At 45.3% G+C, this 22,500-nt stretch overlaps 1 protein-coding gene across 1 annotated transcript in view; it reads left to right on the forward strand.

Annotated features, from left to right (window-relative positions):
- The window catches only part of gal3st3 (galactose-3-O-sulfotransferase 3), a 25,490-nt gene extending 3,928 nt beyond the window's left edge, over positions 1-21,562 (forward strand). The window contains exons 2-4 of the mRNA XM_079757824.1: positions 7,197-7,313; positions 10,032-12,497; positions 19,433-21,562. Of these exons, the coding sequence (XP_079613950.1) occupies positions 7,228-7,313; positions 10,032-11,346 (1,401 nt within the window). The 5' untranslated portion in view covers positions 7,197-7,227 and the 3' untranslated portion in view covers positions 11,347-12,497; positions 19,433-21,562. The remainder of the gene's footprint in view (positions 1-7,196; positions 7,314-10,031; positions 12,498-19,432) is intronic.
- Positions 21,563-22,500: the final 938 nt, after the last annotated feature.

Genomic DNA, 22,500 nt, shown 5'->3' on the forward strand with positions numbered 1-22,500 from the left:
AACCCAGTCGATAACCGAGGTTAAATGCCTCAACTGGCAGAGTAGGTCAGGAACTATAATGGGTAATGAATAAATAAAACTATTTTAAACGACTCAATTCATTCAACAATCTATATAATAGCATGCACACACGCACACACACGTATATATTTAGAGACGAGTCATAAAGGTACTTGTGTTCTCTGCAAATGTATCCATCAATTTGCACCCCCCCCCCCCCCCCCTCTCTGCCACTCTCTCTGATCCCTCTCTCCTCCTTTATTGCCCCATCTCTTTGTATCTCCCCCCCTGTGTCCCCCTCAACCCACCCATGTCTTGCTTCCCTCCTACAATTCAATCTCCCTCCCTGGCACACCTCTTCACTGCGGCTGTCGTGCGGACCTTCCACGTTGGGTCTAGAGTCCTGTCGCTCTGATCCCCCAGATGTTGATGAAAGCATCATAACACCTTGTCCCTCTTTTAATCAACGGACAACGGTGTAACGCTAAGCCCATAAGACTCCACGCCATCACACTTTCCCTTTCTCTCCCCCTGCTGTTCCTCTCTCTACGTCTGTCTGGGCCGCCTGTCTGTCTGACCGTCTGTCTGTCTGTCCGATATGTCGGTCTTTCCGGTCGTCTGTTACGTTCGTGTCTTACGTCTGTCTTTCTGTCTGTTTGTCCATCCATCCATCCGTCTGTCTATCTGTTATGTCCACCTGAATGTCTTGTCTCTCTGTCTAGCCATCTGTTTGTCGGTCTGTCTTAATCCCTGCCCTGTCTCTCAGCAACCTCTCTCTCTCCCTCTCTCCCTCTCTCTCTCTCTCACTCTCTCTCTCTCTCTCTCTCTCTCTCTCTCGGGGGTGCTTCAGCCCAGGCTGTGGAGTCTGGGAAAGAGGCTCCGCAGAGAGTCTGCCTATCAGACAAGTAATGATCTACATTCACTACATCACACACGAGACACATTATACACATACACACACTAGGCATGCACACACATACACAAATCACACACGCGCATGCAGACACAAACACACACATAGACATATATGCACAGACAAGGAAGCAGACACACAAAATTGCAAGAGGATTATAACATAAATATATCATGAACGTATCAGTTTTCATGGGGACACCAGAATCACACAAACACACACACACACACTCTCACACACTGATTGAAGATAAGGCCCAACATTTTCGAACACACTGTGTGTGTGTGTGTGTGTGTGTGTGTGTGTGTGTGTGTTTGTGTCTCTTGCCCTCTGTCCCTCTAACATGTCCAGGAATAGGGTGGGGTTGCTTCTGAAAAACACCATAGGGAGTCCAGTCTGTCTTGACTGGGTTGATTGTGTGTGTGTGTGTGTGTGTGTGTGTGCGCATTTAAAAAAACATTTAAATTCTACGTTTTGTCCTTACTTGTCACTTTGTCATCACTATGGTTATGTTTTTTTCCACCAATAACTGATTTCGCAACATCCCTCCCCAAGTTCATAATATACACACTATCGGGAAAGCAGAAACAAAAATGAAAATATGTCAAACCAACCATTCCAACATTAGGGTTAGGGTTAGGGTTAAGCTAACGTAACCTAACCCTAGGTTAAACAACTATTCTACTGTTGTCTGTAAATATGTTGTGTTCCTTTGGCCTCATGCCAATAGGTGCTCTTAAATCCAATTACTTTCAGAACTGTGTGATCCAGTATTGCAAACAGTGCTGAAAGAAACTACAAATATGGCAGTGAGACGTGTTATTTTATCCCTGCAAATATATAAGTCGATGTTGTCAAGTGCAACCCGTTTATATTTAATTCAAAAGAACGTGAGTCACACCTTTCTCCATACTTCCTTTAGAGAGCCATGTAGAAAAAACCACGATGGCAATGCTCTCTCTCTCTCTCTCTCTCTCTCTCTCTCTCTCTCTCTCTCTCTCTCTCTCTCTCTATGTATATATATATATATATATATATATATATATATATATATATATATATATATATATATGTATATATATTCCAGTCAGTGTCTGCTGCTGACCAATGAGGCAGCTGCAGATTCTAACCACGACAGTTGGGTCGAGTGTCGGACTGCAGCTGTTCCGTTTAAGCACAACTGTTCATTTCGCAGATCATCCGGGCTGCTTCTGGTTATGAAGGGTTATCATCTGAAAGTTATATGGTGTTTGCATCCATATTCCATATTCAATATTCCGTATTCTTATCATGATATGAGGGCGAGTGTTCCTTTAGGTGATTACTTAACATCGACTTACCTACTAAAAGGGTAATGAGCAAAATAATCGCACGCACACACACCGTACACACACACACACACACACACAGAGTTTTATTGTTACCTCTAGCCTACTAATTTACATTAGAGGTGATGCAAATTCTTAGCTCTGACTGCATCTCCTTAAATACCTTAAACACAAGCCTTTAGAGACATATGCCTGGAAGTGAGGATTAACAAGTGAGGGGGAATGTATATGAGTGTGTGTGTGTGTGTGTGTGTGTGTGTGTGTGTGTGTTTTGTTTATGCGTCAGCGTGGCGGGGTCGTAAAGGTCCTCCGGCGGGGGGTCAGGGTCAGAACAGGAGATGAGAGCAGATGACAGGATCAGGGGGGGGCCATCTGCTGGCACCAGAGGCTAGCGTAGCATCAGGACCCTGTCATAACCTCGTTAGCAGGGCGGCTCTTTTACAGCCACACACACGTGCGTGCCTCTGTTAGCATGTGCGGTGTTATAGTGAGCTGTACTTTTGGAGCATATATTGCTCCTGGTTCTAGAAGCATCCGGCTGTGCACCCTATCACCTGCAGGTCCTCTATCAACCCTTTTGATTAAGGCAGCCATTATTGGACGAGGGGATTGTTTTCAGAGATGGAAGAAAGAAATAAAGAACGGCAGCTGGCAATAGGCCTCGTCACCATCCAATCCGTTCCTACCAGACCCGTGCTGCGCGTAATGTGCACTGACTCACTTTACGGTGCATTTAGCACTCATAGCTAACATGCGAACATAACTGAACTTGCTTAGAAAAGGTGGTACGTTCTCTTATCTCAAGCTCAAGGGTTTATCCAAACCACTGTGTTGATCGCTTTAGTAACTTATCGATGCATACGTTTAAAAACAATGTTGTATTTATTCCTCCGCTTGCTGGGTTTTGTTCGCATGTATTGCCACTGGCATGCCTACAGACCAATAATTTACTTAATGAACTACACCTGTTTTCACCCCTACTCATACACCTCCATCATAAAGGATACATACATACATACATACATACATACATACATACATACATACATACATACATACATACATACATACATGCAAACATACATACAGAAAGAAAGAAAGAAAGAAAGAAAGAAAGAAAGAAAGAAAGAAAGGAACAAAGGAATAATTTATGTTCAGTATGGTGAGTTCTGGGAATGCATTTGGAAGACCAGGCACTTTCAGGTACTAAAGTAACGGACAACCACCTCCACTGGGAGAAGGAAATAATGGAGGGAAACAGAGAGATAGTGAGAGAGGAGAATGAGGAGCCATTCCAACAGCCCCACCCCTCTTGGTTCCATACAAATTCCAAAAACACCAGCATGAATACACCAGTTTTGCTTACATGAAAAACAACCCTGCCTACTTTGTGGGCCGATAACTACACACAAAAAAACACACACAAACACACACACACGAAAGATCAGAAATGTCATAATCATCATAGTAAGAAAGATCATAATTTCAATATGAATATATGAAAAAATAAAGTTGATGTGAACAGCATTGAAGATTCAAAGGAGGAAATTGCAAAGAAAGTCGTTGCTATGGAAAAATATACGACTGCATACTTTTTTTTCTTTTTACATGCCTTCATTTGGTGTAATTTTCTGCACATTCTTTCTGGATTTGTCCATTCACCCTGATGTTCTTCCTCTTTCACTGACTCACTATTGACTAATAAATATTAACTTCTCTCTCTATCTACTCTGTCTATCCCTCTGCCAACTCGTTCTATCTCCTCTCTCCCTCTCATCTTTGAGTCTCTCATCTCTCTCTCTCTTTCTCTCTATTTATATATCTGCATATACATAATATATACATATATATATATATATATATATATATATATATATATATATATATATATATATACTATGTGTATCCCTCTCTCCTCGGTCTCACTATCTGCTCTTTGTCTCTCTCTCTCTCTCTCTCTCTCTCTCTCTCTCTCTCTCTCTCTCTCTCTCTCTCTCTATATATATATATATATATATATGTATATATTGTCTATCACTCTCTCTCTCTCCCCTCATCTCTCTCTTTATGTCTGTCAGCGTTGTTGAAATCATAGTCCAGCGTCCCTCAGATCAGGTTGCCTCCCCTGCCATGCTGTCACATCTGTACCGATCGTTACAGAAACCCAATCAGGCATTTTTAATTAAGGAGCCTTCATTATTGGCCGGGCCAGACGTGAAACTCCATGAGCCACTTTAGTGAGTGAGTTTGTGGGTGAGTGAGTGAGTGAGTGAGTGAGTGAGTGAGTGAGTGAGTGAGAGAGAGAGAGTGAGAATGAGAGCGACAGAGAGTTTCAAACTGAGCCTCTTCAATCCTTTCTTATTAACTCACCATGTCACCTGATCTACCTCTGTCACACACACTCACATGAACACACACACACACACACACACACACATGCATGCACACACACACAAACACACACACACACACACACGCTTCTGTGTGTGTGCAGTTATGGCCGTGACACACACGATTGAGTGTTCGTTCCTTTTGCCCATACAGTTGCACACACACACGCACACGCACGCACACACACACACACACACACACACACACACACACACACACACGCACACAAACTGCCTTTAAGTGCTGGAAAAGAGGACTTTCACCTTTACCAATTGTCTCCCCTCTGTGCCAGAGTGGTCCTAATTTTAACTCATATCTTCACTGTTCAGCTGCTGGGAAACCACTTGAAGGATTTGATGCAAAGGAAGAGAGAGAATAAAACGTTAAAGTTAAACACAGTAAATATAAATATCTGTGTACATAGTTCCCATTTCTTACTTTTATGGAGAGATAGGAGTTGAGGGGATAATAAACAAGACAAGGAAATTAGGGGGGAGAGAGCGAGCAAAGCGATAGGGATCTTATTGATCTAACAGGGAAAAGGTGTATGTTTCCCACAACAATGACGAACATTGTTACACGGTTTAATTTTCCCTGCATTCACGTATTTAGTTTCACCTCACAGTCTTAAAACGATACCAAGACACTCATAAGTACATATAACATGAAGGTGTGACGTCACCTGTACGTGTTGGTTTAATAAACTTGTAATGTTTCTATATCACATTGATCAATTCTAAATAAGAAAATTGTGTGTTTGTGTGTGTGTGTGTCACAGATACGTTCCTACTTGAGGCAGCAAAACTCCATCTGTTCACTAAAGTCATTTATTGGAATTGTTGAATTAAATTGTAACCACATCTCCCTATATTAGTTTCTGACGGATAATTTCTGGCATTTAAAAAAAAATACAAACCCCAAAATAACCTTGGATCGGAAATAACCTTGGAACCTTGGATGATGACGACAATAACGTATTTTGTGATGTATCTGTAACCTTAGCTTATTTAATGATGTTTACTAATGTTTTAATACAAAACAATTAAACCTAGACTAAACTATATCAAATTCAAATAATATGTGAAAATTCCTTTCAACCCAATAAAGTCAATGTTAAAGTTGTCTCATTTTTTCCTACAGGACAATTAAGTCTGGCTTCGATTCCCTGTGAAGCTCAGTTGATTGGCGCCCATCATTAATGCATAATGAGATTTCAATTCCCACTGGGGTAACACGACTATCCAAGTAATCCTTTATGGTGCTACTGGGGTACAAACGAAATAGTTAGCAAAAGTACTGCTAGTCGTCGTACATGTTAGCCCGAGAATATGTCTGCCTGCGTGTGAAGGAGGGGGCGGAGAGACGGAGAAATGGCGTGAAAGCTGGAAGACAGAGGAAGGGGGTGATGCATGGAGACATTTGGAACGGTTCCCAGTTTCTGTTTAGACACAGAGACAGAGAGGGGAGGGGGGATCTCAGCTCTGACAATGGCCAGGGTTTTGGGGCAAAACATTTGCGGGATGTTTATGATATATATTGCTTATTTATAGCTCAACAGTGAGGTTCGAGGTTCGTTGAGAAGCTCAGAGGGACTCATCTGAACCACCATAGGATGGACGCTTGAGCAGTTTAGCAGTCAAGAACGAAGCGTTGTACCATGTCGACAGATGGAACACTATATAGTTATACACCCTCACCCACGGAAACTTCAATGTATAACAACACTATTGTGAAAGGGGCCGGGATATTTACTGCATAACAATATGGTGTTTGTGTGGAACCCCCTCTGGCCAGCGGTTGATTGTGTTGTCCATTTCCGAGCGGAGGTGAAGCTTCTCAGACACACATAGTATGTGTCACACGCAAATTTTGACGAAGCTACTTCAAAAGTATCACAACTAAGTCGTAGTCATCAGAATAGCACGCTTTCTTCACCCTTCCTTCGACTTATTTTTAAAACCTCATATTGTGTTCAAATACGACCTGACACAAGGGGTTCAAGAAAACTAAAAATAAACCATTATAAAGACAAAGTTCATTAATTGCTAATCTATCGTTATGTGGGAAGTCATTGGAAAAGTATCAGACGCAATGGTTTATTGGAGTAGTTCCTTCACTCTCAAAAGGATTATGTACACAGTATTGTACCTTTGTCTTTTGTTCAGGTTTCCGAATTGTTATTGGCTCTGAATTAAGTCAAATACATCTTGATATAAATAAACCTCTCTCTCCCTTAAATCCATTATTTTGGCCTGTATTTTTTGGTTTTCAATCCTGCACGATTTCATCTTTCTTCCATCTCACACGTCTCCCTTCCATCCATCTAGCTACAATCGATCGGTCTTTATTCATCTCTCCAGATAGCTACCCAGCCACACTGCATCCACCCATCAATGTAGCACCCATCGACCTATCCACCAATCCATGCAACCATCTCCCCATCTCCCCATCGATCCATCCATGTCTGTCTGTCTGTCTGTCTGTCTGTCTGTTTAATTTAGAGTCAGATGAAGGGGCTATACAACTAAAAGCCCCTCTATCCCATCGTCTTCTCTCTCCTGCAGCGTGGGGAGTGGCAGTGAGGTTTGGCGAGAGATGATCCAGAAGAAGATCTTCCTGGCCTTTGTGGTCATCAGCACCGTCAGCCTCCTGCTGCACCATGGGGGGCACTTGGAGAGCTGGTACGCACACACACACACACGCGCACACACACACACGCGTTCACACACACACGCGTTCACACACGTGTGAACGGGTGCAGACACCCAGCAAAGAAAACCCTGCATGCACACATTTTAGTTTCACTATTAGACTCAGACACACCCCACAAGCCACCCACTGTTTTTTACCCAATGAAGTATGAAAGTTGAACTGGTTTGTTGAACAGAATTAAATTAATTAATTTAATTCAGTCATTGAATACATAATTGATGAATTTTGGATTCCAGCTCCATAATCCATAATTCCGTACCCTGATGGGGGTGAGACTATACATGCCAGGGCTTTTGTCTCGAGTTCTTGCTTTTTAACGTTCCCGGGTGACAGAGCTGTAACTGGAGAACCCTAATGACCTCAGCGTTGATCTGACTCAAGAGCATTGTTGAAGCCAAATGTACTGGACAGACCTCTCCAATCCAATAGCCAATCCATTTTGACCGTCCTGAACCAGAGAAGGGGAACAACATAGTAGCTGTGCCTCACCATCGTCGTTTTAAACACAAAATTGCAAACAGTGACACATTTTCTCTCTCTCTCTCTCCCTCTCTCTCCCTCTCTCTCTCTCAAATGCACACATGTGCACACACATTTATGCTGCACCAATTGCGGCAGAATCCTTTTCTTCTGTGGAAGTTGAAAAAGTTAAAAGTGCAGATCTGGGAAGAACCAGCTCCAACTTGAAGCTTCCGCTACTTATAGCAGTGGAAGAAGGTGCCACAGCGCATTGCTGTATAGGGCCCAGGGACCAATTAGAAGAGAGGAAGGAACAGTCAACGAGAGAGTTAGCAGAAAGCAAGCCGAGCGGCTAGATGTCAAGGGAACAGTCAACGTGCTCTCCTTGACTGTTCCCTTGACATCTTCTAACTTTTATTCTGTTCAGGTTCTAGTTCTTTGATACTTTTTCTACTTTGTCTAACGAGGCTCTCTGCTCCCCCTTCTCTTCATAGCAGACTTCTCCCGGCGTCTTCTCGAGGGATAATTCTCTCGTTTTAACTTATGCTGAGTTCACATGTTGTGATTATCCAACACTGAACATTAGGCAATTTTAGTTTTCATTGCTTTCTTATCACCATATTTAGGCAGAATATTTGTTAAACATAAAAAACAGAAATTGTGTGGATTTCCTACCATTCACATCGGGGTATGAGAGTGGATGCAGGACACCAATCCTGAACTGTGACCGTAATAACAGCAATTAAAGTACTAATAGTCAGACCGAGAAAAGGCATGTGGTTGGAAAAGCCAACTTGTCGTGTGCGCAGTGGCGTTTCTACATGTAAAAAACAGGTGGGGCTAGGCTAATATTTTTTATTCTTTTAAATGACGAACCAGTGTCCGTGACGTCACCCGTTTGTTTTCAAAGTCGTGGCGATCTTTGTAGACGTTGACCTGCTCCCGGCTATCATGCACAACACAGGACTGTGTGTAAAAATCGAGTTCAACATCTGACCTGTGAAGGGCAGTCATACGCTAAACAGCGTCTAAACTGCCGAAATCTTTCAACAAAAATGTAGACCCCTTCACTTTTATTACTGTTGCTACTGGCTTTGCAGGCATACAGACATCCATCCAAACAAATTACGGGGCATTTTAATTTTGTTTGAAATTCATTTTTGGAAAAAGTTACAGCCCTAATATATTACAAATAAAAATGGTAATTTTCATAAAAAAGCAATTTTTTATGGGACGAGCCCCACTTGCCCCTAATGACCAGTCGCCACTGCGTGTGCACAATATTCCATGGGCATGCTAATACGCTAATGTTGCAAGGCTAATGAGGGAGCACGACAAGTTTCAAGTCCCTGTGCCGCTTTGAAGCCCACTTGTGATTCTGATGGGGCTGATCGCTTTTCTTTGATGGCGAGTTATAGCACCCCCGGTCACAAAAGAGGTCCTTTTCTTTTTGGAGACCTGCTTAAGTGCGGCTTTTATATGTGTACCAACTCTGACAGCTCTGAGTTGTTTGCCTTCGGAATGGTTGAAGTCAGCGTTTCTTCCCCATTAACTTCCATTAAAAAAAATACCTTGGTGAGACTTTCAACACAAAACTTTCCACATAACCCAAGCTGGTCGTCCTTGATGGGCGTACCAAGTTATAGATCCCTGGTGTACTCAGACTTGAAGCAGACTTGATGAATAAATAATAGGGGGAATTTGCATAAAGGTTTTCCTTTTATTATTATAAAAATATATAAAATACCATAAGGTCAGGCATTATTAAGGTGCATCTGTTCAAATGTTTGGGTGCACTGGTCAGTTTTTCAGATATTTTTTTAAGTTTTTCAAAACTTTAGAAGTATTGAAAAATAGATGGAGACGGTCTTTATGGGTCATTGAGGCAAAAAGATGATGTAAAGATGATGTAATTCAGCATGTAAAATAAGGACTAAATACCAAGTTTCAGAAATTTGCATGACCATTTAGGTTGACTGCAAGTTATAGCGCTCCCTCTCGACTTTTTTGGGACTTCCTTACTTCCAGTTAACATTTGCCTATTTCATTTGACAACTCCCAGGTGTTCAGGGTTGGAGTGGTTTTATGCCTAAACAACTGAAGGAAGAAATACTATCCCCAAATAAGTCAATAATAATCACAACAAAAAGATGAAGACACATGATAACAACAGTGGGGCTTTCCAACCACACTAACCAGATGTGTCCCTTCACCCTGTCCCCCTGCAGGTCCATGGAGGCCTTCTACCTGGGCTGCCCCGTCCTCTGCTCCCCGCCGTCCCCGTGCCTGGAGCCCAAGCACACCCACGTGGCCTTCCTCAAGACCCACAAGACTGCCAGCAGCACCATGCAGAACCTGCTCTTCCGCTTCGCCGAGCGCCACAACCTGACGGTGGCGCTGCCCATCCAGTCGTGCGGCCACCAGTTCTGCTACCCGCGCACCTTCACCTCCCACTTCGTGCACCCCCACACCCTGCCGCCCTCCATCGTCACCAACCACATGCGCTTCAGCCGGGCCGAGCTGCGACGGCTGATGCCCGAAAACACGGTATACATCACCATCCTGCGCGAGCCGGGCCTCATGTTCGAGTCGCTCTTCAGCTACTACAACCAGATCTGCCAGAGCTTCAAGCGTGTGCCCAACTGCTCCCTGGAGGCCTTCCTGGAGGAGCCCCTGCGCTACTACCGGCCCAAGGAGAAGGACGCCATGTACGCCCGCAACACCCTGACCTTCGACCTGGGCGGCGACAAGGACCGCTCGGCGGAGGACGTGGGCTACAGCCGGGCGTTCGTGGCGGAGGTGGAGCAGGCCTTCACACTGGTGATGATCGCCGAGCACTTCGACGAGTCGCTGGTGCTCCTTCGCCACCTGCTCTCCTGGGACCTGGAGGACGTGCTGTACCTGAAGCTCAACATGCGCACGCTCAGCTCCAAGCGGAGCCTCTCGCCGGACCTCTCCGCTAAGATCCGCGAGTGGAACGCCCTGGACGCCCGCCTCTACGACCACTTCAACGCCTCGCTGTGGCGCCAGATCGCCGCCATTGGCCCGGCGTGCGTGGCCCGGGAGGTGCGTCTGCTGCGCAAGCACCAGGACCAGCTGGTGAGGAACTGCTTCGGCCGGCGCATGCCGCTGATGCGCTCGGCCTCGCAGATCAAAAACAAGGACCTCCGTCCCTGGCAGCCCAACGCCAAGGTGGACATCGTGGGCTACGACCTGCCGGCCAACCTCAGCCAGGTGACGTCCAGCCAGGCCCAGGAGAACTGCCTGAAGCTCATTATGCCGGAGGTGCAGTACACACAGCTGCTCCTGCACTCGCAGTCGCTGCTCTATCGCCGGAACTTTCAGCAGCGCACTCCGCAGCGGCCTCAGACCCCCAAGCAGTCCGTGAGGTCGGTGCTGCCTCGCCGGCCCCAGGCCGCGTCCCCGCAGGGGCCCGGGTCGGGCCCGGGCTCCACGTCAACATCCACCCTGCGGCCTGCTGGAGGAACCCAGGCTAGAGGGGCGAAGCCTGGGCAGGGATCCTCACCGACCCAAGCCTTGTAACCCGACTGAAACCAACCCGGTCTCATCCATCTGCGTAAATATAACCCGATTTGACACTTTCAAACAGAGTGAAGTGTGTAGGCGCCATGTACACTTTTGCGTGCAGTTGGTAGGCCAATCCTTCGCTGTGGAGAGCCGATTGAACGGTCATGACATCACCATTAAACTTGCAAACAAGAAGGCTTACATGTATTTTAGGGAAATGTGGAAAATGTAATATTTTTATATAGTTTCGGACTTGATTAAAAAATAAAATTGGCGATACCTGAAAGAATAACTATTCATTACTTAACTACACTAGAAATGTTTTCAAAACTAATTTTAATGCTGAAACTATATCAAAATATTTCATTTTCCCTTGAGAAACGACCGCTTTAGGTTATGCTTGGTATTTGGGCTCGTCTGCTCTCTACAGAAGTCAATGGGAAGGATTGGCTGAATTGTCACCTGCACGCCAAAATTGGACGTTCAAATCGTGTTATTTATACGCAGATAGGTTAGATCGGATGTCTATAACAGACTTGAGTAGAGGCTACAGTGCCCAAATAACTATGAGTGCCAAGGCAAATCCAAGGGATAAACTTTATAGATAAGGTTACTTGAATCATCACCCGTCCATCCCTCCAGGAGATGCCCCATAAATAACAAAAGACCAGACGAACCAAATAAGAAGGGTGACCGCCAAGATGCATGTATTGTAATAATAATGGACTTGATACCTAGATCATGAATCAAACCATCTATTGTCACTTGGGGTCAAATCAGCATCCTGGGTTATCCCCTTACCTCCTGCTTGTTCCCGAATGATCTGTGAGCACCCGTGAGTGTGTTTGTGTGTGTGTGTGTGTGTGTGTGTGTGTGTGTGTGTGTGTGTGTGTGTGTGTGCTTTCTGGAAAATGAGCCCCCCCAATGGGAACAGACCGAAAGCAGCGCAAAAGCGCGTTTTTGAAGAAAGTCCAAAAATAAAAAATAAACAGATTCCAGCTCATAAACCCGCAAGGACCAATCCTCTACTGACTACACTCACAAGAGGCACATCAGATGGAGAGGCAAAACTACTCCAGGGGGAACCAAGTCCAAATAGAGATGGGCAGCCAGCACTGCCCGGAGAATCACCGCAACATCCCCGCTTCAGCTGGGAGATGACCGAGGTGGGTGACCGACATCATCACTACGCCTTTATGTCCCTTTTTGCACCGTCTGCCCCCGTAGCCTTCAGTCTACTGGCATACACCTTTTCAAATGAGCCATTGTCCAGAAATACCTACCTGTGTATGTTTGTTATTATCCCCCACATTTTGGTCACTTGGGTCGCACGGAAGTGCGACAGGTGAAGGTGTCGCATGGAAGTGACGGCTCTGTCAACCAATCAATGGACGGCGTGTGTAGCTTCACCTTTCCGGCACCCTTGGAGACCGCTTGGTACCCCAACTGAGGAGTACCGAAAAATAAGTAAGGCTAAGCTCAGCTCAGCGAGCCTAATGCCTGACCCTGCCCAACTTTTGGCGGGAGAAACGCGAAACCATGCCGGACCTTAGCGCACCGCACCTCACCGTACCGTACCGTACCGTACCGTACCGTACCGTACCGTACCGTATCGTACCGCACCGTACCGTACCGTACCGTACCGTATCAAACGGTTGAAACGCCCCATTAGAGAGCACTGCAGAATATAACACTGGTAATGCTCTCTCTCTCTCTCTCTCTCTCTCTCTCTCGCAAAATCCCCACCGCAAAAACTATACGCTGCTGCTGACCAATGAGGCAGCTGCATGACAGTTGAGTCGAGTGTCGGACCGCAGCTGTTACGTTTAACCACAGCTGTCTGCATGTGTCATTTGGGATTGAATCCATTCTATGGACAGCAGACATCTTCAGGTTATAAAGGTTTCTCACCTGAACGTTGTATTGAGTTTTCTTACCTATCCATAGTCCATATTCTTGTTATGATATGTGGAAAAGTGCTCCTTTTGGTGATACAATAGTATGGACTTTCTGACTAAGTGGGTAGTCAAATTCCATGCCTATGCATTTTTTTTTTTTACAGGCCTATACCTTGCTCAAAGGTACTAACCCTATAACCAGGCATTGGGATATATGTTCCATCAGTATCAATGGCGCTATCGCTGGCAAATAAAATGCCCAACAACATTATATTTCTTTATTTATTGTGTGCTTGCAAAAACCTGTGTGTGTGTTTGTGTGTGTTTGCCCAAGGGTGAGAATGAGTTTTGTGAATATATTTGATGGTTAACGTGCATGGGAAGGTTTTATGTAGGCCAGCATCACTCCCAGTACATAATAATACACACACACACACACACACACACACACACACACACCACACACAAAGTTTTGCTGTGACCTCTAGCCTTTAGAGACATATGCCTGGAATTGAGGATAAACAAGTGAGGGAGAATGTATATGTGTGTGTGTGTGTGTGTGTGTGTGTGTGTGTGTGTGTGTCAGCGTGACGGGGTCGTAAAGGTCCTCCGGCGGGGGGTCAGGGTCAGAACAGGAGATGAGAGCAGATGACAGGATCAGGGGGGGGCCGTCTGCTAGCACCAGAGGCTAGCGTAGCATCAGGACCCTGTCATAACCTCGTTAGCAGAGCGGCTCTTTTACAGCCACACACATTTGTGTACCTCTGATAGCATGTGCGGTGTTATGTGATGTTTCTGATTGTGTGTGGTATTTGATGTGATATTTCTGATAGTGTGAAGCAGGGGCGTAGGAATGAGTTTAACATTGGGGGGGGACACACATCGGAAACATGACAGATCCGTTAATGGTTTGAACAGAAATATGTCACAAATTAACTACACTAAAATAATTCACAAATATATTTTATTCTACTAAAAAGATACATTTGTAAATGTAAAGGAAAACACATTTTGAATGGCAGTAATGAAATGATGAATATCAAATCAATTCTTTAATTGCTCAATCATCCAGTTTTTTTGAATAAGAAGCGGTGACAAGACGCTGTGTTGCGCTTTCAAAATAAAATAAAATATTTTTCTCCCCCCGGTATAATTTTTAGGTGAGACAAATGCGCCTGTCTCCAATATTGGAGGGGACACGTCCCCTCCGTGCCCCCCGGTTCCTACGCCCTTGGTGTAAAGTATTTTCGCAGGAGTAGCTCAGGAGGTAGAGCGGGTTGGCTGGTAATCATAAGGTTGCTAGCTCCTCCTTGAGTGTCCCTGAGCAAGGCACCTAACCCTTACTGCACCCGACCAGCTGGCTGTCGCCTTACATGGTTGAACCGTTGGTGTGTGAATGTGTGCATGAATGGATGAATGTCAGGCAATATTGTAGAGTGCTTTGGATTAAAGCGCTATATAAATGCAGTCTATTTACCATTTAACATTTAACATTTTTGGAGCACCAAATGCTCCTGGTTCTAGCAGCATCCTGCTGTGTATCACCTGTAGGTCCTCTATCTACCGTTTGGGTTAAGGCAGCCATTATTGGATGGGGGGATTGTGTATTGTTGTCAGTGATGGAAGAAAGGGACTGGAAACTGAACCGTACTGCGTAATGTGCACTGACTCACTCTACGGTGCATTAAGCACTCATAGCTAACATGCGAACATATACTGAACTTGCTTAGAAAAGGTGGTACGCTCTCTTATCTCAAGTTCAAGGGTTTATCCAAACCACTGTGTTGGTTGCTTTAGTAACTCATCGATACATATGTCTAAAGCAATTTGATATTCATGTATCCGCTCGCTTTATGTATATATTTCTGTAGAACTACGAAGGGAGTACGCTTATTGCAACAATTACACCACTGCGTAAAACACAACAAATGAGAATTTAATAGTCAATGAAGTCAGAAAATGCGTTCATTTCTTAAAGCAGCTGTAAGATCATATTATGGTAAGCTCCTACATTCTTACGGAGCCGGCAGGAGGTATGGCTCTGGTATGGACGAGCCTTTACCACAGAGCTGCAGAAGCAGGGCTGAACACAGGTGTAACTCGTGATGTTAATTATGACCTAGAGAGACATAATTTTCTTAATGAGCTACACCTGTTCTCACCCCTACTAATACACCTCCTTCATAAAGGATTGTAGCCAAGGAAATACACAAATAAATACATACAGAAAGCAATAAAGAAAGAAAGAAAGAAAGAAAGAAAGAAAGAAAGAAAGAAAGAAAGAAAGAAAGAAAGAAAGAAAGAAAGAAAGAAAGAAAGAAAGAAAGAATGAATGCAGGAAGGAAGGAGGGAATAATTTATGTTGAGTATGGTAAATTCTCGGAATGCATTTGGAGGACCAGGCTCTTTCAGGTACTAAAGTAACAGACAACCACTTCCCCTGGGAGAAGTAAATAATGGAGGGGAACAGAGAGATAGTGAGAGAGGAGAATGAGGATCCTTTCGAACAGCACAACCCCTCTTGGTTTCAATCAAAGTCCAGAAACACCAGCATGGATACACCTGTTAAGCTCACACAAAAAACAAGCCTCTTTCCCTTAAGATAGGATCTAGCGTACTTGGCTAGATCTTTTTTTATCTTACTCATCTGGTGTCATTCTCTGCACATTCTTTCTGGGTCTATCCATCTGTCGGTCTTTCGCCCTGACGTTCTTCTTCTCTCACTCACTCACTGTTAACAAACAGTGAGTCTCTCTCTCTCTCTCTCTCTCTTTCTCTCTCTCTCACTCACTCTCTCTCTCCCCTCATCTCTCTCTTTATGTCTGTCAGCGTTGTTGAAATCATAGTCCAGCGTCCCTCAGATCAGGTTGCCTCCCCTGCCATGCTGTCACATCTGTACCGATCGTTACAGAAACCCAATCAGGCATTTTTAATTAAGGAGCCTTCATTATTGGCCGGGCCAGACGTGAAACTCCATGAGCCACGTTAGTGAATTAATGTGTGTGTGTGTGTGTGTGTGTGTGTGTGTGTGTGTGTGTGTGTGTGTGTGAGAAAGTGGGAGTGAGAGAGAGTTACCAATTCAAGCCTTTTCAATCCTTTCGCATTTACTCACCGTGTCACCTGATATACCTCTGTCACACACACACACACTCACACTCACACACACACACACACACACACACACACACACACACACACACACACACACACACACACACTCACACACACGCACACACACACAAAAGGCCTTTTAGTGCTAGAAAGACTTGCTTGGAAACCATAAGAATCATTTGAAGCAAAAACAAAGCTGGAAGAGAGACAATAATAATAACACACTAAAGAGAACACGTGTACATACCAAACCCCTTATTGAGTGGGAGCAGAAGGTTTTTTTATTTTTTAGAGAGAGGAGCTGAGGTGAGGATAAACAAGACAAAGAGAGAGAGAGAGAGAGAGAGAGAGAGAGAGAGAGAACGAGAGAGAACGAGAGAGAGTGATTGAGATCTTATTTATCTGATAGGGAAAAGCTCATGTTTCCCACAACAATGATGAACATTGTTACACGGTTACACTTCCCTGCAACCGCATCAAATTCAAAAAATTTGAAAATTTGTTTCACCCCAATAAAGTCAACATAAAGTTGTCTCATGTTTTCTTACAGGACAATTAAGTCTGGCTTTGATTCCCTGTGAAGCTCAGTTGATTGGTGGCATCACTAATGCATCAGATTTCAATTCCCAAATGAGCTAACAAGACGATCCAAATAATCCTTTACTGTGCTCATTGTGGTCAGCTGCAGTACTAGTAGCCGTACATGTTGGCCTGATAATATGTCTGCGTGTGTTTCAAGTTGAACAGGGCAGCGTTACTAGAAAAACCGGATGGCTGGTTGGCTGCTTCTATCTGAGTGAATAGTTTAGGGCGGAGAGATGGCGTGAAAGCTGGAAGACAGAGAAAGGGGGTGATGCATGGAGACATTTGGAACGGTTCTCAGTTTCTGTTTAGACACAGAGACAGAGACGAGTGGGGGAATCTTAGCTCTGTCAATGGCCGGGGTTTTGGGGGCAAAACATTTGCGTGATGCTAATTACTGCCGCTACCTAATGTAGCTCAACAGTGAGGTTCCCGAAGTGAAAATCCCATTAATATTCCAAATAGAGGATTTTTATTATTAGCCATAATGTCATAACTCTCCATGGTAGTCTTACCACGAACGACAAGATTGTGAAACAATGCTATATGCTCCTTCAGATATCAAACTTATTTTAAGTAAAACACAATATTTGCGTTGTCATTGAGACGTTCCTCACTACCCATAATCCTAAAACATCACAGACGTCTCTGATTGGTGTGGCACTCCGGGTCGGTGGAACGAGACAGTTCTCATATCTGTGAACGTGGTCGTTGTCATGGCAACAAGCTAATGACTGCAACGCTGTACACGAAGCAGGACTCAAAAGGACGTAAATGCTGACACGCAAAAACACATATGTGCACGCAAACTGCTGCTAAAGGAGCAATTTCCTCAATACATCTTGACGTTTTATTTTCTGTTTTCTACTCTCTCTCTCTCTCTCTCTCTCTGTCTCTCTCTCTCTCCCTCTCTGACCTCCATTATTTTGGTTTTCAATGGTGCAGGCTTTCATCATATGACACGACTCGCTGCTATTGATCAGTCTTTATTCATCTCTCCATATACCTACCCACCCACCCATCAATGTAGCACCTATCGATCTATCCACCAATCCATCCAACCATCTCCCTATCTACCCATCGATCCATCCATGTCTGTCTGTCTGCCTTAGTGTTCTTCAGCCCCTTCAGCCTCCTGCTGCACCTGCACTAATGGTTCACACACACACACACACACACACACACACACTCAGTCACTTGCTCAGTCATTCAGTCACTCACTCACTCACTGTCACTCACTCTCACATACACACTCGCGCATGCAAGAAAACCCTGCATGCACACATTCCCCCTGTGACTTTTGGTTTCACTTTCAGACTCACACACAAGTCACCCACTGCTTTAATCTGGGTATAACAGCCATCTTATTTATTTAATTAATACATAATTGATGAATTTTGGATTCCAGCTCCAAAATCCTTATTTCCATACCCTGATGGGGTGAGACTATACATGCCAGGGCTTTTGTCTCCAGTTCTTGCTTTTTAACATTCCCGGGAGACAAAGCTGTAACTGGAGAACCCTAATGACCTCAGCGTTGATCTGACTCGAGAGCATTGTCGAAGCCAAATGTACTGGACAGACCTCTCCAATCCAATAGCCAATCCATTTAGACTGTCCTGAACCACCAGCTTTATAAGGTCGCACAAGAGAAAGAGAGAGAGAATAACAAAGTAGCTTTGCCTCAGAATCCTCGTTTTAAACACACAATAGTAAACTGTGAGACATTGTCTCTCTCTCTCTCACTCACTCACTCTCTCACACACACAAGGACACACAAATGCATGCACACGTTTGTGCGCACTCAAACACACACACCCATGCGGCACTAATTGCGGAACGATTCTTGTCTTCTGTTGAAGTAAAAAATGTTGACTTCAGAAGAACCAGCTCATTACAGCAATACAGCAGTCAAATAGGAAGTTCCAAACACATGCCCCCCCCCCCCGTATAGGACCCAGGGACCAATTAGAAGCCAGGAGGGTACAGTCCACGAGCTCTCGTTGACTGTTCCCTTGACATCTACCCGCTCTGCTAACTTTTATTCTGTTCAGGTTCTGGTTCTTTGACACTTTGTCTAACAATGTTTTCTGCTCCCCCTCCTGTCTCCTGGTGTATTTTCGAATGATAACTCGCACAAAAAACATGAATATAAGTGTTTCATAATTTCTTGCTTTATGATTTTTTCATGTACTATCATTTAAATGCCTTCATACCGTAGTACCACCATATTTGAGAAAGACTTACAGGCAGCACATTTGTAAAAAAGAAATATATAGATAAAATGTATATTAAATTGTGTGGATTTCCTACCATTAAAGCTTTTCCTAGCAATACCCAATGATGATAGCACGACAGTCTGGAGGTGCTTAAGTGGATGCAGGACAATCGGTTAAACCTGCACTGCGACCGTAATAACAAGTACTGCTAGTTAGACCGCTGCCTTTGAATCTTAGGTGTTCACAGCGCTAACTGGACTTGTGTTTTCCCTTCACCCTGTCCTCCTGCAGGTCCATGGAGGCCTTCTACCTGGGCTGCCCCGTCCTCTGCTCCCCGCCGTCCCCGTGCCTGGAGCCCAAGCACACCCACGTGGCCTTCTTCAAGACCCACGAGACTGCCAGCAGCACCATGCAGAACCTGCTCTTCGGTGTCAACGGTGGCACTGCCCGTTCAGGCGTGCGGTCACCGGTTCTGCTTTCCGCGCACCTTCACCTCCAACCTTGTGCACCCCCACACCCTGCCGCCCAGCATCATCACGCCCCCGGCACGGCGACAAGGCCCGGTCGGCGGAGAACGTGGGCTACAGCCGGGCCTTCGTGGCGGAGGTGGAGCAGGCCTTCACGCTGGTGATGATCGCCCAGCACTTCGAGCTGCAGCTGCTCCTGCCCTCCCAGTCGCTGCTCTACCACCAGAACTACCATTAGAGCAGTCTGCAGCGGCCTCAGTCCCCCCCAAGCAGTCCATAAGGTCGGTGCTCCCTCGGCACCAGCAGGTCCGGCGATATTGCAGACAGCACCTTGCCCGTAGGGGCCCGCATCAGGGCCCAGGCTCCCCGTCCATCTCCACCCTGCGGCCCGCTGGAGGAACCCAGGCTAGAGGCGCAAAGCCTGGACAGGGATCCTCACTTACCCAAGCCTTGATACCCGACTATGAAAGACTTGAATAGAGGCTAGGCTGCCCAAAAAACGGTCCCAAGAAACCAACCCCTTCTGGTATGTGGGATGAGGTTACTTGAATCATTGTCCCCCGCTATCCTTCCAGTAGATGCCCCAGAAATAACAAAAGAATAACCAAATGCCCCGGGTGCCCACGGAGATACATGGATTTGAATAATAAAGGATTTGATACCCCACCCGCTGTGGTTTGTGGGACAGCCCTTATAACCCGATTGACAACAACGAGTGCTTGGGAAGACACACAGCGGCGCACCTAGTCGACCATTGAGCATTTTAGACGGAGGTACAGTTTTGAAGCGGTGGTGTTACCGTGTTATCGGTGCTCAACGGCAAAGTGGTTCAATCGGCCTCATTGTGAGACAAAGTGAGCATTGTGGCCGCCACACTGGCCAAGGATCACGTTGCGTTCTCGGCCATTGTTCCCTTTCATTGAACCTCTTCCAGACTATCTCTTTCCCCCGGCGCTCCGCTCTCCTTGGCTCCCGGCTCTTTAACACACACTACTGAACGTCCTGGAAAAAGACCTGATCAGCTGTGAGAGAGAGAGGGGGAATCTCTATAGGTACGTTTGCTTTGACTCTTCACCAACTCTTCTCGAGTCTCTTCTCCTTTGCCTTCCTCTTCCAAGCACACACATTTAGTTTGAAGTAAAAAGTTCTGGATTCTTTCTTTTCTTCTGAGAGAGAACCCAAAAAGCTGTGTTTGGAGGACTGGAGAATGGAGGACAGACAAATGGACAGAGACAGGGTGAGAGAGGGTGTACGAAACCATAGCAATCGAGAGAAGGAGAGAGAGAGTGAGCGATGGAAGCCACTTCCAAGGCAGCCGACCTGAATATCGCCAGCCCGTCGAATCCATCCCGGGACTATTATTACCATGAGCCATGATGGCAGGACCAAAATACAGACTCAGACGAGCGGCCGTCTCTGTGCGGGACTCTGACAACGGCGTCCCTCTCCCTGACTTAAGTCCATTCATCTCTCCCCTTCTTCCATGACTTGCCCTTCAGCCCTGCTTGAAGAACCTGACTCTCTGGCTCTGCGGGGCCGCAGGACCACAGGGTCAGGCTAAATTCCTGCCGTGGGATAACAGGCTATGCTTGTTCTTGAACTGGAAAAGTTAGAAAGTTTGACTTTTGTAATCTCAAACTGAATTGTTTTTGTTTTTGTTGGGGTTGTGATGTGTGTGTGTGTGTGTGTGTGTGTGTGCGTGTGTGTGTGTGTGTGTGTGTGTGTGTGTCTGTGTGTGTGTGTGTGTGTCTCTGTGTGTGTGTGTGTGTGTGTGTGTGTGTTTGTGTGTGTGTCGGTATTACTGCAATAAGCTCTACAGAACAAATGATGTGAAAGGTATGGATGTAATATGTTCAAATCAGAATCAAATCTCTGTCAAACACACACACACACACACACACACACACACACTCTAACACATACCCTAAGACTAGCAAGCCCCCACATGCACACATTTACACACTCTAACATCAACACACACACTAACACACTAACACACACACACACACACACACGCACACACTTGAGGCAGCTGGAGGCAGGATTCTAGCCCCTATTGGACTTGGCCTTGGAGCCTCACTAAACACTGGGACACAGAACACGGGGCCCGCGTGTTACATTTTTAATGGCCCCCCCCTCCTTGGTACCTGCCGTACCGAGGAGGAGGGGGCCCTCTTGGGTTACACGCTCCGTGCTACATTTACATACATCACGGGACACCGCACAAGAGCTCTGCTCGTTCCTGGACGGGGGGGGGGGGGATGTTTATTTAATAGGCCCTCTTTCAAAGGGATCCATATCATGCTATTTAATGCGTCTGTTGTGTACCCCTTTACGTATGCTCCTGTGGCTTGAATGTTTTTCTAAAGGGGTTTCATCGTGGTGGAGGGGGTGGGGAGGGGGGCTGTACGACTCAATGTATTACTACGATTTAACAGTCAATGTGTCGGACGCAAAAGCGGCCATGTTGCGGTCATGAGAGCGATGGGTTTTGTATATACACTTCTAGTATATTGTAGCCTCTCCTGGGAACATGTGCTCTCTCTCTGTTGGCCTTGGCATACAAAGTATTCCAAAGCTGTGACAGGTATTTTTCTTCCCTGTGAAACACTGGATGCCATTTGCTAAATCTAGACTACTGTGATGTTGATTGTTACACTTAAGGCAATACAAATGAAACAAGCCATTTGTTTTATTGGAATGAAATCTAAATTTCATACGTTGACATAATGCAAAACCGCAATGATTAACAGATGAATCAAGTGTGCTTTCTTTATGATGAATCATTAATGTTTGTATGTGTTTAAGTGCCCTGGCCTAACGTGTGTGCGTGTGTGTATGTGTTTGTACACACGCCTGGTTAAAAATCCATTCCTGCTGTCAATCATGCAT

This window comes from Pollachius pollachius, assembly GCF_949987615.1.
Source record: "Pollachius pollachius genome assembly, chromosome: 20".
In the NCBI taxonomy this organism is placed as follows: Eukaryota; Metazoa; Chordata; class Actinopteri; order Gadiformes; family Gadidae; genus Pollachius; species Pollachius pollachius.